The sequence below is a fragment of the Musa acuminata genome, chromosome BXJ3-4 (assembly GCF_036884655.1).
Source record: "Musa acuminata AAA Group cultivar baxijiao chromosome BXJ3-4, Cavendish_Baxijiao_AAA, whole genome shotgun sequence".
NCBI lineage: Eukaryota > Viridiplantae > Streptophyta > Magnoliopsida > Zingiberales > Musaceae > Musa > Musa acuminata.
The window spans coordinates 25800167-25816643 of record NC_088352.1 but is presented as its reverse complement, the minus strand read 5'-3'; the positions used below and the strand labels follow the sequence as shown (position 1 = coordinate 25816643).

General features: G+C 41.3%; 2 protein-coding genes across 2 annotated transcripts; both read right to left on the bottom strand.

The window, feature by feature from the left end:
* Positions 1 to 1113: 1113 nt before the first annotated feature.
* Positions 1114 to 3884, bottom strand: LOC135634893 (gibberellin 20 oxidase 2-like). Its single transcript, XM_065145609.1, has 3 exons — positions 3284 to 3884; positions 2881 to 3202; positions 1114 to 2128 (listed from the first exon to the last, which is right to left on the bottom strand). Exons 1-3 carry the CDS (start codon positions 3832 to 3834, stop codon positions 1856 to 1858), a joined length of 1146 nt encoding a protein of 381 aa, XP_065001681.1. The 5' UTR covers positions 3835 to 3884; the 3' UTR covers positions 1114 to 1855.
* A 5125-nt stretch (positions 3885 to 9009) lies between these two features.
* LOC103981802 (F-box protein At5g39450) lies at positions 9010 to 13651 on the bottom strand. Its single transcript, XM_009398545.3, has 2 exons — positions 11417 to 13651; positions 9010 to 10090 (listed from the first exon to the last, which is right to left on the bottom strand). Exon 1 carries the CDS (start codon positions 13294 to 13296, stop codon positions 11422 to 11424), a length of 1875 nt encoding a protein of 624 aa, XP_009396820.2. The 5' UTR covers positions 13297 to 13651; the 3' UTR covers positions 9010 to 10090; positions 11417 to 11421.
* Positions 13652 to 16477: the final 2826 nt, after the last annotated feature.

The window sequence follows — 16477 nt, the reverse complement described above, 5'->3', positions numbered from 1 at the left end:
CTGCAACGCTTCTCACCCATCGCATTCACCTGGGTCCCAGGGTTGCTGCCTCGCAACACCCTCTTCCCTTTGCACTGCAAAGCTCATCGTAGCGGCCGTCGTCAGGAAGAAGAAAACCGCGTTGAACGTTCTCTCAAACCCACTTATATATACAGAGTTCTTCGCCTCTCTCCCCTCTCCCGTCTCTACTTCTGCTCTTCTTCCTCTCGTGTTCTGTGCTCAGAGAGTGATGGAGGGAGCCAAGTGTGGTGGAGGTGCAACCTGCAGTAGTGGAGTTAATAAGGAGGGCAGGAAGGGAGGGACGACGAAGCCGAGACATGGCCGCATCAAGCTTCGGATCTTTTCTGAACTAATTAGGGGCATTTTGCTCTTGGCCAATCTCATTAAGAACTATTGCCATGGTTAAGGGTGTCCGAAAAGGTAGGAAAGCTTAGGAGGGGTTGCATCAAACGTCCAAAACCAGTAGCCTCATGATCAATATTAGTGGGTAGAACCTGCTGTTTCTTTGGGAGAAGAAGGCTACATATATGTACATACGTATACATGTTAAGTTGATTAAAGTCTGATCTGTCTCCTTGTACTTTGTATCATGTCCATCTTCATGCCAGGGTAGGGCTGTTACAGTATAATACTTGTATATAACAAGGGATTTGATTCTGCAAGTCCTTTCTCTTCTCTCTCTGCAAGATTCAATTCAGTTGCATGCAACACACAGTTAACAATCAGATTAATACCACAAAGAACTTAGAAGATATTTGTTTTATTGTGATTTTGAGTTTGGATTGTGATGGATGTTACCCAGGAAAAAAAATTCGATTATCAGTTGTTACTAGTTCTAGTTTTCTAAGAAGTAAATCAATATTATTATATCCTTCTCTTGACATCTACTCAGCCAGCCAGCCATCATTGGAGAAATGAGTCTATATGCGACCGTCAGTTAATCTTCCTGCACTCTATAAAAATATTGATATCCTCTTAGAATATGGTCATGGATGCGTGATGTGAGGGTGATCAGTCAACAGGTAAACTGATATTCTTCTAGTAAAGTCCACTTTATAATTGAAGGCAAGAAGGATTCTGTGGGCAATAACTACAAATATGCACTTAGCATCATTGTATAAGGTTTTTATCGACTTCATGTGATGTGTTGTTGACAAGCCAAAGGTGAATTGGTGAGGCCACCAGAAGAAGAAGAAGAAGAAGAAGAAGAGGCAGCAAAAGCAAGGTAAAAATACAAGGCATGCATGACAAGGGCAAAGGAGCCGAGAGGCCAATGGCTGGCCTCTCCCGGTTGCGTCCAAGGCTTACGGCATCAGCTTCTTCCTCCCTTGCTCGTTCCAGCCTGCGCAGAAAAAGACTTTGGACTTTGGAGCATGTTGGCCAATACAACATCTCATCAAATATTTGGTACAATCGTGTTCCTCTCCGTGGCCCACCTCGGAGTTTGATAGGTCGTCGCTTGTGAGATACTGGATCTCCTCCTCGAACTACACGCGTTGGTCGCTTCTGCCCTAACAATGACAACGTCTCTCTCTCTCTCTCTCTCTCTCTCTCTCTCTCTCTCTCTCTCTACCCGCACATGACAACAAGCTCGCGAGAGGAGCTCTTGGATCTTATCTGGGCTTGGCATTTACCTCCTCAGATCCAGTTGCGTAACTCAACTTGTAACACAGAAGCATAAAACACTATGAAGCGACCAATCATATCGAGCTCTCCATACATATGTGATGCAGAATGGGTGCTGCATGCAATCATGACTTCATCACCCTCGTCTTTACCGCTGCTGTCATGCGCTGTACACGAAGAAAGAAAAGACATGAACGGAGAGCATCAGGTGACCTCCTGATCTGCACCTCTAGGTGGACTGGCGGAGGGAGTTAGAGGAGGAGAGCCAATTGGTGAAGCTGTGGAGTGTCCTCGTGTCAGACCGGTAGTGGCGCTGCGTGAACTGCATGAACTCCGCCCACGTGAAGTCCGGGTACAGCCGCGAGCCGCCGAGGTCCCCCGGCGGTGGCCGGATGGTGCGGTCCTCCCTGGGGCACACGAAGAAAGCCAGCGACTTCCGTTCCCGATGCCTGTTCACCACAGCCCGGTGCAGGCAGCTTTTGTACCTTCCATTGGACAACGCCTATGTTGCAGAACAAAGACAGGGGGGCATACAATAATTAGACATGGGAGCCATTCTTCATCATCGCAATAGAACATTCAGGTTCTTCCTTGTTTCTCTCTCTCTCTCTCTCTCTCTCTCTCTCTGTCTCTTTTCTCTTTAATTTCTTTTGAAGCTTCCTATAAAATCTAAAAGCAAACTTTGAATAGGTACACCAACTTGCAAAGATCGAATTTTAGTGTACAATATCTGAGACATTAGATATTAAATACAAAACACACGTCCTGTTCGATAGTGTTTTGGAGTCGGACGCTTCAATCACTTAGAAAAGGATATATGCATCTGAGTGCACTCGTAGTAAAATTGGGCCAAACACGTTTTATAGCATAGCACATATAAAACGGGTACGTAAAATACATAAGCAGCTGTCCCTCTCGGGGACGCACCCACATCATTTTGAGCGCTGCACATCGAACCCTGTCGTCTAGCACATACTCAATCCTGTGAACCTAAGACAAGCATTGGTGTCGTTGATGATGTATGTATGTATGTATGTGTCTTTTTTTTTCTTTTTTCTTTTTTTTGAGCTTAATCCTGGCTTAATTATTTGATGCTAATGTTTCCATCTGGTCCTACCGTGATCAAGCAAACAGTAAAGAAGAGGAGACAGCGACCAGCAACTCTGCACTGTTACTCCATGGTGTTTGCCCTTTGGCGTCTCCACTACTATTAGTCTTGTCTATAGAAAGAAAGAGAGGCAGCAGGTTACGTACCATGAAGGTGTCACCAATGTTGATCACCAAAGCGTCGCGAATCGGCCGGACCGACCGCCACTTGTTGGCGGAGAAGACCTCGAGGCCCTCCACCTGGTCCTGTTGAAGGATGGTCAGCGAGGTGGGGTCGCAGTGCGGGCCGGTGCCGAGCGTCAGCTCCGGCTCCTGACATGGAGGATAGTAGTTGCATCTCATTATTGAGCAACTGTCCTCGAAGAAGTCTCTGTAGTGGCTTCTTTCCACTCCTAAGCTTATTGCCAGGAGCTCCATGATCACCAGCGATAGCTTCTTCATCGCCTCGCAGTACCTCTGGAGAACCAGCCTGGTGTACAAGAAACCTTCAGCGTCAATGCCAGTGGATTTCGCCGATTCGTGCTTATCGTAAGATGGTGCGATGGCTTACCCCGTCCTATCGAAATCAGGGCCTAAGATGGAAGCGAAGTAGTCGACGACGACGCGGTCGCCGCCGCCGGCCTCGTGGTAGCCAAAGGAGAGGGTCTCCTTCCATGGCAGCTCGGAGGAGAAGCGGTCGGCGTGCGCCCCGGTGTAGCCCCACACGCTACCGGGCTTCCGCCGGGCGCGTAGCTTGTGACAGAGAGGGAGCTTAAAGAACCCGTCAACGCAGTCCATCGCCTCTCGGGCCAGCGACGCGTCGACGCCGTGGTTGGCGACCTGGAAGAAGCCGTGGGTGGAGCAGGCGGCCTTGACGTACTCCACCGCGCGCGCCGTCGACGCTTCGTCGCCGCGGAGAAAGCCGCTGAGGTCCACCAACGGGGCGTCGAGATCGTCGATGGTGGCGGGTCTGTGGCACTGCGGCCAGATGAATGCCTTGGGTATGCTGGCTTGGTTCCCGAGGACCGAAGAGTTGAAGACGACGCCGCCGGCGCCAGCGTCTCGCTCCTTGTTGAGGTCCAAGGGAGTGCGCAGGAGGATGGAGGTGGGATTGCAGTCCATGAGGAGGAGGAGACAGCAGAATGTAGTTTCTGGGTGCGTGATTGGAGGGAGGGCAGGAGAGAGACAAGAAGGATGTGGCGTCAAGATGAGGTATTTGTAAGGGGTGCGAGGCAGGATAAGGACAAAGGAAGGGATAGAAAGGGTATGGAGCATAGTTTGGGTTTGGAGAAAGGGCAAACGCCACCAGTGATAGCCTTTGGAGGGCGAAGGGTACATACAACGCCTAATTATTAGAATATTTCTATAACATGTTAACACAAAATTGAGATGAAGGATTAGAGTCCCTTTAACTCAAATTCTGTTCTTTTGGGTGTACACCTTTTTTTATCACCAAAAAATTTTTAAATTAGATAAACAGTTCGAGTCATTCTAAATTAAAAGATCAATCTATGAATTATTGTAGTAAGACAATGGATAAATTTTGTAGCCATCTGTTCATGATAGCGATGGCTTTCAAAGGATGTGAAAAGTCAACTAAAATTTATATGTAATTCATGGCATAGTAACATTGCTGATATTAGTGGTAAAGAAACCACAACATATCCTAATTGGATATGTATCCAACCCCGGTAAATTTATAGATCCAAACATATCTCATGATGTTTAGAGTATTTAAATGAAAGATATATACATAATTTTTTTAATTATCTTATTTTATTGAGAGAATATTCTTCCTATTGAATGGATATCTGAAGAATACCATAATCATGAGTAGAGTCATGTGTATCCTTTATCATAATATATATATATATATATATATATATATATATATAACAATAATTTGATTTTATGCTATATATATTTTCTATTAAGAGTAATGTTGTTTGTCATGCAGCAACTTATAGATTGTTTTCACTAGATGCTCAACTAGAGTGAGCCTAAAATCAATTATGGATTGATAATTTACTAGGTTTTGCCTTTAATCTTATAGCATATTTATTGGACTCACAATGATCGGATGGGATGAAGAAATGAAAACCCTATTGCTAGCTTGATCTCATTCTACTTTAAGTGTTCAGTGGCAATGTAAACTTTTTCCTAAAAGAAGCAACTTATGAATTAAACAATTAGGAATAGTAAATAATTTTTTCTCTCTTGTATATGTATGTGTAGGAAGAAATGGTTGAACTTATAATATCCTCAAGAGAAGAACTTATGAAATGCTTCTACTAGAGAAAAGAACAATCTTTTCTTGTTATTGTAAGATAAAAATAAGAATAGGTTTATTGCATGATTATTAATTAATTAAATATATTAAAGAAAAAACTTAATACTTCAAACAGTGAAGTTAGTCAATTATATTTTCCATATCGCAAATAAGTAAGTAATTTTTTTATTATAAATACACACCTTGTAAAGTGATATCTATTATATATAACATGAGTTCCAGAAAAAACTCATCTTTTCTAGCTTTTTCAAAAATTGCCCCATATGTTGCATAATACTTGGAATATCATAGTCATCCACATACGTCTTTTCTCTCTCTTTTGGAGTTGATCTATTTATAATACTTTTAGTAATAATAAAAAAATTATATAACTATTTTTATGCTATGTTACAATATATTTTTTAATATTATTAAAAAAATATTATAATGATATAATATTTTAAAAAAATATTATATTAGAATTTAATATCTTTGTATTACGTTATAGTGCTTTTCTTGTATTGTCGAAAACACGATGTAAAATCATTATAACTGGACCAGTTCACTCAGACCAATCAATAGAAAAAGAGAAGAAAAAAAGAGAGGTGGAAATCAATAATAAATCAAGAGTATTACAAGTATTAGGAAGAAAATGACATCATTAGAAAATTCTAAAAATAAGAACACTTTTCAAGGGATATATATATATATATATATATATATATATATATATATATATATATATATATATATATATATATCTCTCCAATTGGCCAGGGCCTGCCCATAAATATCCTCTTGTCTCAGACACGTCCAAAACATGGAAGGCAACAAAATTGATTGTGGAGGAGACAGTATATCACGTTTAGGTCTCTCAAGAAATAATTATTATGATGCGAGGTTTGGACTTAGCAACATAAAAGAACAAGTGGTGCGGACTCGAGTTTATCGGCCAGTACAAGAAGTCTCAGGAGGCGGCCCCCAAGGTGTTTGTTGTTATTCCCATGCAGTGTCCCAATCTACCCCATGCATGCCTTCCGACTACTGCAATCTTCTCAAGGCACACATACTCCCTTGCCGAACTTTACCTCTTTGACAGCCTTATCTTGATATGATGGCCATATTATACAGAGAAGAATTAAAATATTTTCTAAGATACACCTAAAATAATAATGTGGACCAAATCTCGATCGATTCCGAAACCAATATAGTCGCATCTCTGGAAAACGACACGACTCGCATCGTCTCTGACGTAATTGTTCACACATAATTCATGTTTGGTAAAATCCAAATTTGAGAACACATGTTTGTATATCACAGATCATATTATGTGTATGTATGTCTCGTCTAAAGAAATCTAAGATGCTAGCAGAACAACTATCTACCGAGTTTAAGTGCTCAGATGGATATGAAGTAGCAAACAAGTGAAGAACAGGTGATGTGAGGTCTTTTTGAAGTCAGAAGCAGGTCGGGCTGCTGCCGTATACAGTTGGGTGGTGATAAGAACAGGGTGTGGGTGGTGGAGCCCTTGGCCATGGCTGGTTATGGTGGTCTCTCACTCAATCTTGCAGTCTGCCAACAAAAAATCTGGCAGGAGTTGGGCTTTTCTGATGCTGCCACCCCATTCTTCTCTGAGCTCCAAACTCACAGCTTCTGTCTGCACTACGTTCCTTTTTATCAGAAAGGCTGGACTATGTTACATCAGTCCCGAGTGCCCAATCCAAGATTGTGTACATGGTGACAACAGGAGCTCATAAAATCCAATGTCCTTTGTTTCATCTGACAACAAATTGGCCTCGTCGGACTTTTGAGCTTTCTGTGGCATTTTGTATGAGCAACCTTTGGGTTCTCTTCGGGTTCTGTGTATGCATCTTTTGCATGTAACCCCTTAGGTCACTAATTGGACAGAAAATTCATAACATGCCACCTCCGAGTCACAACACGGTCTTTGATTCCCCCAACCACAATTCCGGGCATTATCAACAGCCGCTTTCCGTGGGTAGCCTCCACGGCGAGGTGGTGCAGTGTCGGCCCTCTTCCGCAACAGCGACAACTCGGGATCCCGTTCACGTGATCCAGATTGAAGTCGTCGCGACTGCTGGGCACCACCCGTCGCCATACGGCTGACGTAAAACCTTTTGGTGATGAAAGAGCGCCGTCTAACTCTCTCCATCCCCGTTTCTGCATTCCATCAAACACTTGGCATGCATTAGCTGTGTGCACCAGTTTCGGCCACGAGGTCTCGGCGCCGGTCTGCAGAGGAAGAGGGACAGGGAGCGCATAGGGACGGGGCGTGTTCACGTGGGCTTTGGGTGGGGAGGGGGGGGAGGGTGTTGTGCGCCGATGGGGAGTGGGACTCCGTGTCATGCGACAAGCCGTCATTCTGCCTCCGCCTCCTCCACTGTGTCGAATCGTGTCGAGATGGGGTGTGACGGGCGGCACATCGGCTACTTTGTCTGCTCCGCGCGCCGCCGGCCTCGAAGCCTTCCATCTCTTTCGTCTCGGTTGCTTTCTTCTCGGAAGCAGTCCTCCTTTGACAACCCCACAAATTTATTGCACAGAGACCCTGCGATTGATTTGTTGCCGATCCATGAAGTAGTCTTCATACAAATCACCATGGCTACGAGGGGATAAGAGCCGATTTGGAGCACCACCTTCACAGCGAGAACAGGATAACCAGCTGGGCTGGTGGGTTGGCCCAAATAAAAAGAAAAGGAATTCTAAATTAGATCGGATTCGGATTCGAATCGAATAAATTATTATCAAACTTAATGTAGGAAAATATTTTTTTCGTCAATTAAGTTGACTTAATCTAATTTTTCTTCTTTCCTTAAGAAAGAAGAAATGTGTATATAATGCTTTATTAGTGCATCGTTATCTTATACTTAATTTAATATAATAAAGTAGTATTTGATTGAATTAGGATTATTCGTCTGATTTCTTCGACTCGAAAGATATAGAAAAAGGTTAATGATCTCATGTTTGAAGCCATAATTCATGTGTCTACTGTTCAATTTATGGAATAAGCAAAATTCATAACCTCATTTATTAGATAAAGAGATTGAAGAGGAAAAAACTAATTAAAAAAAATGATCCATTAATTTAACTAGCTTTTTTAACCTCATGATAAAATAATTGAATTCATATATATATATATATATATATATATATATACATGTATATGTATGTACATACATGTATATGTATGTACATACATGTATATGTATGTACATACATGTATATGTATGTACATACATGTATATGTATGTACATACATGTATCTACATGTACATACATGTATATACATGTACATACATGTATATATACATGTATATATGCATATATACATGCATATATATATACATGCATATATACATACATATATATATACATATATATATACATACATATATATATACATACATATATATATACATATATATATATATATATATGTACATGTATATATATGTATGTACATGTATATATATGTATATACATGTATATATATGTATATATATACATATGTATATGTATATGTATATGTATGTATGTATATGTATATGTATATATGTATATACATGTATATATGTATATGTATGTATGTATGAATGTATATACATTCATACATACATACATATACATATGTATGAATGTATATACATTCATACATACATACATATACATATATACATGTATATACATATATACATATACATATATATACATACATATACATATATATACATACATATACATATATATACATACATATACATATACATACATACATATACATATACATACATACATATACATATATATATATATACGTGTGTTAATAAATAATATTTAAATCCAAGTTAATAATTAAAATCGTGACTATTTCACTGGATTTGAAATGATTTTACAAATTCACATAGTTTAGCATCAAAATCTAAATTAATAGACAATGTTTTGACAATTTGTCTAGTGATAAACCAAGATCAATTCATGTTATAACATCAAAATCTAGAAAACTCAAAATATAAAAAAGAAACATTCTTGGATACCCCAATTGTCCATAAAGAATTATCCTTTGTGTAACCCCGTTAACTAGACAGCATCTCAATGAAACTTGAGTGCAAACAATGAAAGAAGTGTATAAATAGGATCAAGCAAGTAGTTCGATGCCGCAGAAAAATAATCAACCCTGACCTGATGCAGTCGCTAATTATCGGGACCTCATCACAAAAACAATAATGATAACGATACATTAAAAAGAAAAACTTCTCGTACCCTGGTTGGTGTCTGCAGTAGCAAATAAATTGTCCCATCAAACAACTAATCGAAAGATTATCGATACCTTCGGTGCTGCTGCCGCTGCTTGGCCTTCCTTCTCGAAAGGCCGTAAATACGCTCTTCGAGACATTGCGAGATGGCACGATCAGGATCAACTCTAATTTCTCTGGTCTCTATGTTTCTGATGCTCCTCAATAATTCTCACAGTCTTATGCGATCTGTTAACAACCTCGACATATGTAGGAAGCTCCGTATATGTGATGGTCTCATTCTCTTACTGAACGGTGATGAACTCCTGCCGCTTCCAGTGACCGACGATTGATGCAAAATAATGCTCCATCAGGCATCACTAATCCACATCTAAGCATCCACATTCTCGCCAGATTTCAATGCCCTAACGAATCCAACACAACCTAATGGATTTATCTGTCTGATGAATCCAAACCTCGACTAGTAGTGGAAGAACCAAACCACTTCGACTGTTCTAACCTAACGTTGATGCCAGATTCTGGAATGCCCTAACGAATCAAACAGTGCCTAATAGATTCTTCTGTCTGATGAATCTAAACCTCAACAAGAAGTGGAAGAACCAAACTACTTCAACTGTTCTAACCTAGTGTTGACCCCAACCCGTAGCCCCATGATGTCAACCTACTACAACTGAGCAGAAAGCAAAACATGTAAAGTTGCCTGGGTGATTTGCACAATCTTACGAGCCTGTGCGGTCGAGTCCACCTGGGAGCCTGTGGAGTTTGAGAATCCTTCTATCACACCTAAACATTACCTGGGAATCGTAGGAAGCTTGAGTGCCTCCTCGCAATCAGTCACCTAAAACCACCAAATAATAGTTTAGTTTCTGACATCGAGTTCACTCTACAATCATAAAACCCAGTGTTCTATAAATCCTCGAACAATGATCTATTACCAAGACAAAATGATGAGTTAGATTACCACTAATCTCGAAGGTTCAAGCTGTTAGATGGATTATCTAGGGTAGGGTAGTGGAAGATCCTAAGCGTAGCCTGATCATCAAACTCTGTTGCAAATAATAAAGACTCGGCTGCAATGTCAGCACCAAAATGTTTCTGATGTATTAGTTGAGCTGAACATACTTAAAGAAATTCTGAAGAAAGCAATTCCATGATATGTGCATTTGCGAATTATTTCTCTCACTCTCAAACTAATAATGCATACAAGAATTCTCTCACCCTTTAACGATAATGATTTTGTTTGATTCATTAATCTTTCTACCCATACTTGTCATAAGCACTATTTTTTTGACCCGAGCACCATCTTGCAATAAAGTTGCTTGGTAACAACTCCCTTAGCCTCTTTTTCCTTTATATTTTTCTCTGATGATGCAGTCTGGTACTAAATTAGGCCTCTTTCACGGTGTCAGTATTTCTCTTTCTATATCGATGCACAATGCACCACATCTTTGTGATTTCATGACTTGTTATCCTTCATTCAACAACACAATCAAGCAATTTTTTCTCACTTGGCAGCATATCTCTTTTATATAAGATCTCAAATTTAGACCATCAAAGTATTAATACTAACATGTGTACTAAATTTAGAAGATTTAGACCTGCATGTATAACTTGCTTGAGTACCTGTATGCCTAGACTCTTTCACACTCCTCTTGATCCTCTTTCAACAACAAAGCTAAGTATTTCTATTTTATAGTGAAGGGAATTGTACTCGTAATGCGCCTAATGATGTAGAACTATCACAAATTTGAGACATCATTCAAGATTACATGAAATTTATAGTTTGAAGATCTATGCATAATAGTGAAAAAAATAATCAAGCACAAAGCTGATGTTATGATAAGCTGCTACTTAATTGCAAATGGATCAAATATCACATAAGTTGACAAAATGCATTAAAAGGGGAAAAAATAATTTTCACGGAATATTCATACACAGTCTAATTAACAAGAACGAGGGGGTAACTAGGCAGCATAATCACTTCATGCCATCATTTAAACAATACGATATGCTTACACAATCTAAGAAGTGAATGCAACTTGAATCAACTTAGTAAGAAGCTAAAGATTACATCATGACGCTGCTAAGCTTAAATCTGAGCTAACAAGATAACATGTAATACCAACAAGTTGCATAAGATTTGCATCAGGAGGACCAATCATACCTTGGTCAATATGAACAATTGGAATTGCTCAGAATTCCTGCAAACACATTGGAGTAGGACTTGGTGAGATAGGAGAAGTTGGCAACTGGAGGCAGCATTGGCACTCTTTCTCCTCTCTTCAGAAGCTCTTGCAAGTCTATCCTTTGCAGTGTCAACACAGATCTGGACTCTTTCCAAACAAATGCAAGTAGCCCATTCTGGAGAACAAACAAAGAGCCAGGCTTAGAGCCAGGATACCGAAATCCATAGCCACTAGCAATGCCCTCCCCGCTGTAGCTTTGCTCGACTTCCACTTGAAGAGGTTCGCTGTCCGTCTCCCATGGGAATGCATCCGACGATGTCTCGTCAAGGTTTGCAATGAACATTGCAGAACCATTGGGGTGGAGGACATAGTGGGTTCCTTCCAATATCTTGGTTGCGATCAAAAGAGGGCGCCCCTCAACCTCTTCGTACGACAGCAACAAGAAGAACAAGGCCTTCCCAGGCTTGTCTTCGGAAGGCTGCCCCGGAGGCCAGCCGAAGGTGCCAGCCCACAGACCGGCGTAGTCGTGGCAGGCAGATGGGACCTGCATTGGGAGCTTGTAGAGAGCAAACCAGTTGTCATGCATGTCGGGCCACGCCCTGTACGCGGTCAGCCTCATGTGCGTCGCTCTTAAGCTTAGTCCGACGGCATCGCCGGACATCAAGAACTGGTGGAGCTGCGCATGCTTCTTCTGGGCGCTCGCCCAAGAATTCCCGTTTCTTGATATCAACCCAGCTACCTTGGAAGAATTCGACCTGCTCATGAATTGTTTGAATCCATCTCTCAGGTACGCCGCCACAGAGACAAGGGCCTTTCTTTTGCCGGAGACGGTGATCTGGTGATGGCTAATCACATCCCCATTAGTGGTGGCTGCATGCTCGATCAAGCCTGGTGCCAGTTCGGCCGCTTTCCGATCGATGCGTCCTCCGCTGATCTGCTTGTGCATGTTAACGAGTTCGGACCATCGACGGGCCAACAGCTTGGCGTCGTCGCATGGAGGAGACCGATCGAAAAGAGGAGCAGTGGCAAGATCCAAGGGGATCTCGAGGCGGACTCTCCCGGCCACCTGATCCAGAAGCCGACGGCGGTCGCTGAAGGGCAGCCGGCTAAATGGGATAGAAGGAGGGGATGGAGGTGCCGCCGAGGGACTTGAGATGGTGTTGGAAGAATCCGACCAACGAAGTTTCCTCCCCAAGGTTGGATCTTTGCGATCAGAAACGGCCGAGAAGATCTGGGAGCGGGGCAAATGAAGGGTGCCCGGTGGAAGGGCGGGATCTTTGTGACGGACGTCGACCTCGAGAAGGAGGATGTTGCAGGAGGGGTCGATGGATTGGACAGAGCCGGGGTAGAGGCAGTCCTCGCCGTGATCGCCGCGGCCATGGAGAAAGAAGCAGGAGGGCGCTCCATCGGCGTCGGCAAGGATCTCGAACACCGGTGCCCACAGCAGAGGACCGGCGTCAAGGCCCAGCGGCCCCAGCTCCTGTGGAATGATGCGGACGCCGACGACGGAGAGGAAGCCCCAGAGGACGGAGACCACGTTGCCGAGCTCGGGGTTCTGGTGGACCCACACCCCGAGGAGGGGCGCGACGGCGGCGAGGAAGCGGCAGAGGGCACGGTAAGAGCGCACGCCCTCGCGCCAGAGAGGCAAGGCGTGGGCCGGCGGGCCGAGGCGGCGGCACTGGGCAAGCCAAGCCTTCTCGGAGGAGGCGACGGCCGCTCGGAGGCCGCGGCAGCAGAGGGCTAAGGCGCAAAGGTCGAGGGGGCGAAGGTAGGCGGAGACGAGCGCCAGCACGTCGTCCGGAAGCGCGAGGAAAAGCCGGGAGCCGCAGTCCACCTGCGTGGCCACCCCATCCGGCATGGCTGGCTCCTTTCTCCCCTCTTCTCAATCACGCACCGGAGCAGAGGTCAAATGATAGCCAAAGACGGCTCCTTTCTCCCCTTAACAGAACGCCAGGCCATAAAGGTGGCACCTTGCACCGCTACTCTCATCGGAAAACCAGAAACGAAACCAAGAAAGAGCAGAGGAGAGAGACATCTTCTCTTCCACCTGCGCAGAAACAGTAGTTCCTGCTATTATTCTCCTCCCATATGTGACGCTTTGGGAGAAGGGAAGAGAGAAACTGTCCATGTTGGTCTGAGATTTATTCTGTCATCATCATCATCAAACCGAGGTCCAATGGCGAGCGCCGTGGCCCAAACGTTTCACAAAGTAAAATTAAAAGTGTGGGAGGCATGCTTTGGATTCTATCAACGAGCTATTACTGCTGTTTGTGATCAGTAGATCAGAAATTCACACGCGGGGATGGGTTGAGACTAACCTGAGGATCACAGTTCACATCATTATAGATCCTGGAAACAGTTGAAGCTTGTGTGTCTCGATAACTCCACAGCAGTTTCCAGGCTGTCCGGTTTCTCCAGTCAAATCATCACTTTTGCGAGATTCCACTTATAAACAGTGGTCGAGTGGGCTGTGGCAAAGAGTCCACCGCAGTAGAAGAAGGGACGGTGGCAAAGAAAGAGTCCACCGAGCACGAGATTGCTGTTAGATAAAAAATAATAATAATAATAATATTATTAAGATTAACTTGTATATAAAGATGTGATAAATATATTATTATTAATTTTAATTTAAATATTTTAATTAATAATTTAGATCAAATGAAATTGATATGACAATTAACCTATTATAATATTCTTCCTTACACTTGTATGTGTGTCGAAGATCCAATAATAATATTGACGATTTCTCACTTAATTGTATACGTTACGATGTTAAGTTGCAAGGCCACTCTACTCGTGAGAAAACGATTTGAAATCTTTTTTATTGATGATGATCATTTCGAGAAAAAAATAAATTTATTTTTAGTTGATAAGAGATTCATGTCTTTCCGATAGATTTTTTTTTTTTTTTTTTGTTCGCACTGAGATTATTCTTTTAGATATTATCAATAAAAAAGATAACGTTGACTAGCACAAGTCGAAAGAGGACGTTGAAACTGGCAGTCCACGGAACAATCATGAGCTTGTTGAGTGCTCACCTTACGGCCACAGAATTGTTGGATTGCCCAACATCTTCAATTGTAGGCGCCGGCACGCCCCGCCCCGCCCACCACCTCGACGCTGCAGCAGTCTTCGACAACCGCGACCTGCCTCGCATCCCCTTCCGTAGCATCGGTCCCCTTCCCCTTCCCCTTCGATGCCGCACGTCATTTTCTTCGCAAGCAGGTGGTGGAAATCCAAGACGAGCCTATTTTATCTACGGATTCAAATGAAGGATGCATCTTCCTCAAAAGTGGTGGAAGACCTGATGGCCACCACATTTCTGTGCCGGTTTAATGGAGAAAGACCTGATATCACGAACAAAATCTGATCATGATTGAACAAACAAAACCAGGACAGATCAGAGGCCGTGTTCATCATGAGGATCCATGTCGGATCACAAAGCTCTCCAGTAATTATCATGTCAGGAGATTCAATTACATATAAAACTTACAACTGTTTACTTAGGAAACATATTCTCAACTTGGAAACATATGTTTCTATAATTTATAATCTATAAGAATAATTATAAAATTTAATATGGAATTCAGTCAACTTCTTTTGAAGTTTAGTATCGCACCAAAGACAGAATTATTAGAAAACATTCATGTGTAAGGTGGAGATTAATAGAGGACTAAAATAATAATTTTTTAGTCTCATCTTGTTAAGTTATAAAAGAACCGAGCTATATATATACTGGTTTAATTCACAATTTATAAGACGTCAGCTTCTCGGATATGTTAACCCTCGTTAGTTTGATTCGAACTCATCAATTTCAATATCAAAGTTCGAAAAAAATGAATGAGAAAAAAAGATTAAGAAAGAAAGCTAAATGCTGATCACGGCTAGGTCTAAAAATAAAGTCCAAACTTGATATATCTTACGAAAAAGGAGGAGACGATTGAGCCATACATGAATAAAGAGATATGTTAAAGAATATTAATGTATAAGATGAAGATTGGAAAGGAACAAAGTTAACCTATGAAAGAATGAGTTGCATGTGTATAAAAATTTTATCTGCTTAACTTTGATACCATGTTAAAAAATCAAATATCTATGAGTTTGAATCAAACTTGATCAGTTAATATGTATCAAATCCAATAATAATTTAACCCAAAAACTTTAATTTTTAGGTTATAGATTCAATCCACTCTATGCAACGATCAAGTGTCACGAAAAATATGAGTTATCTTATAAATTCAATTGCTACAGTACTCCATGAATATCTTGGATGGTATTAGTGATTGCCCAATCATTTTTTAGCATTCTAGCTTCTATAAGATAGTCAGGAGGAGACTATCGCGAGTAGATATAGCTCGAAAGTCGTAGCTCGGTCGATAAAGAATTTATCTCAAAATTAAGATATTTGCGTATCTTATCATAGTTAGTCTTTACAAAAACTATATTAGAGAGTGCATCTAAAAAAAAATTTATGATCAAATTAGTATCGATTGATTCATTACGGAGAAAAGAAAAATAAAAATTTCGTACTACTTTAACCTGAAGACTGATGGAGGTGAGTGAGGATGAACCATTTTCTTTACCACTTTGAGTCGTTTATGTGATATTTAAATCTATAAATACCCACTTTTAAACATGATGCTAGTGATCATCTTTGTTTTAAGAATACTAATTTAGTAGACACCAATCTAAGTTAGATATAAGACGCATTATCTTAATCAAAATGGAATTTGATTTAAAATTGAAGGAATGGTAGAGGAAGAATCAAATATGTAATTAAGATATATGGACCAAAAAACATCCAACTAAAATAACAATAGGAAAGTTAAGGTAGAAAAGTATGTCCCTTGGACTAAAAAAAAAGAAGATAATTATAAACCCAATAATGCATTAAATTAAAAGAAATTATAAGTAATATGAGAATGTTATAAGAGATAAATAAGAGAAATATTTAAAACGGCATGAATATGTTGAGAGGAGAGATATAAAAAATGAAAGTAGAGGAATTTTTTATGACCTAATTAGGATGAATTAGATGG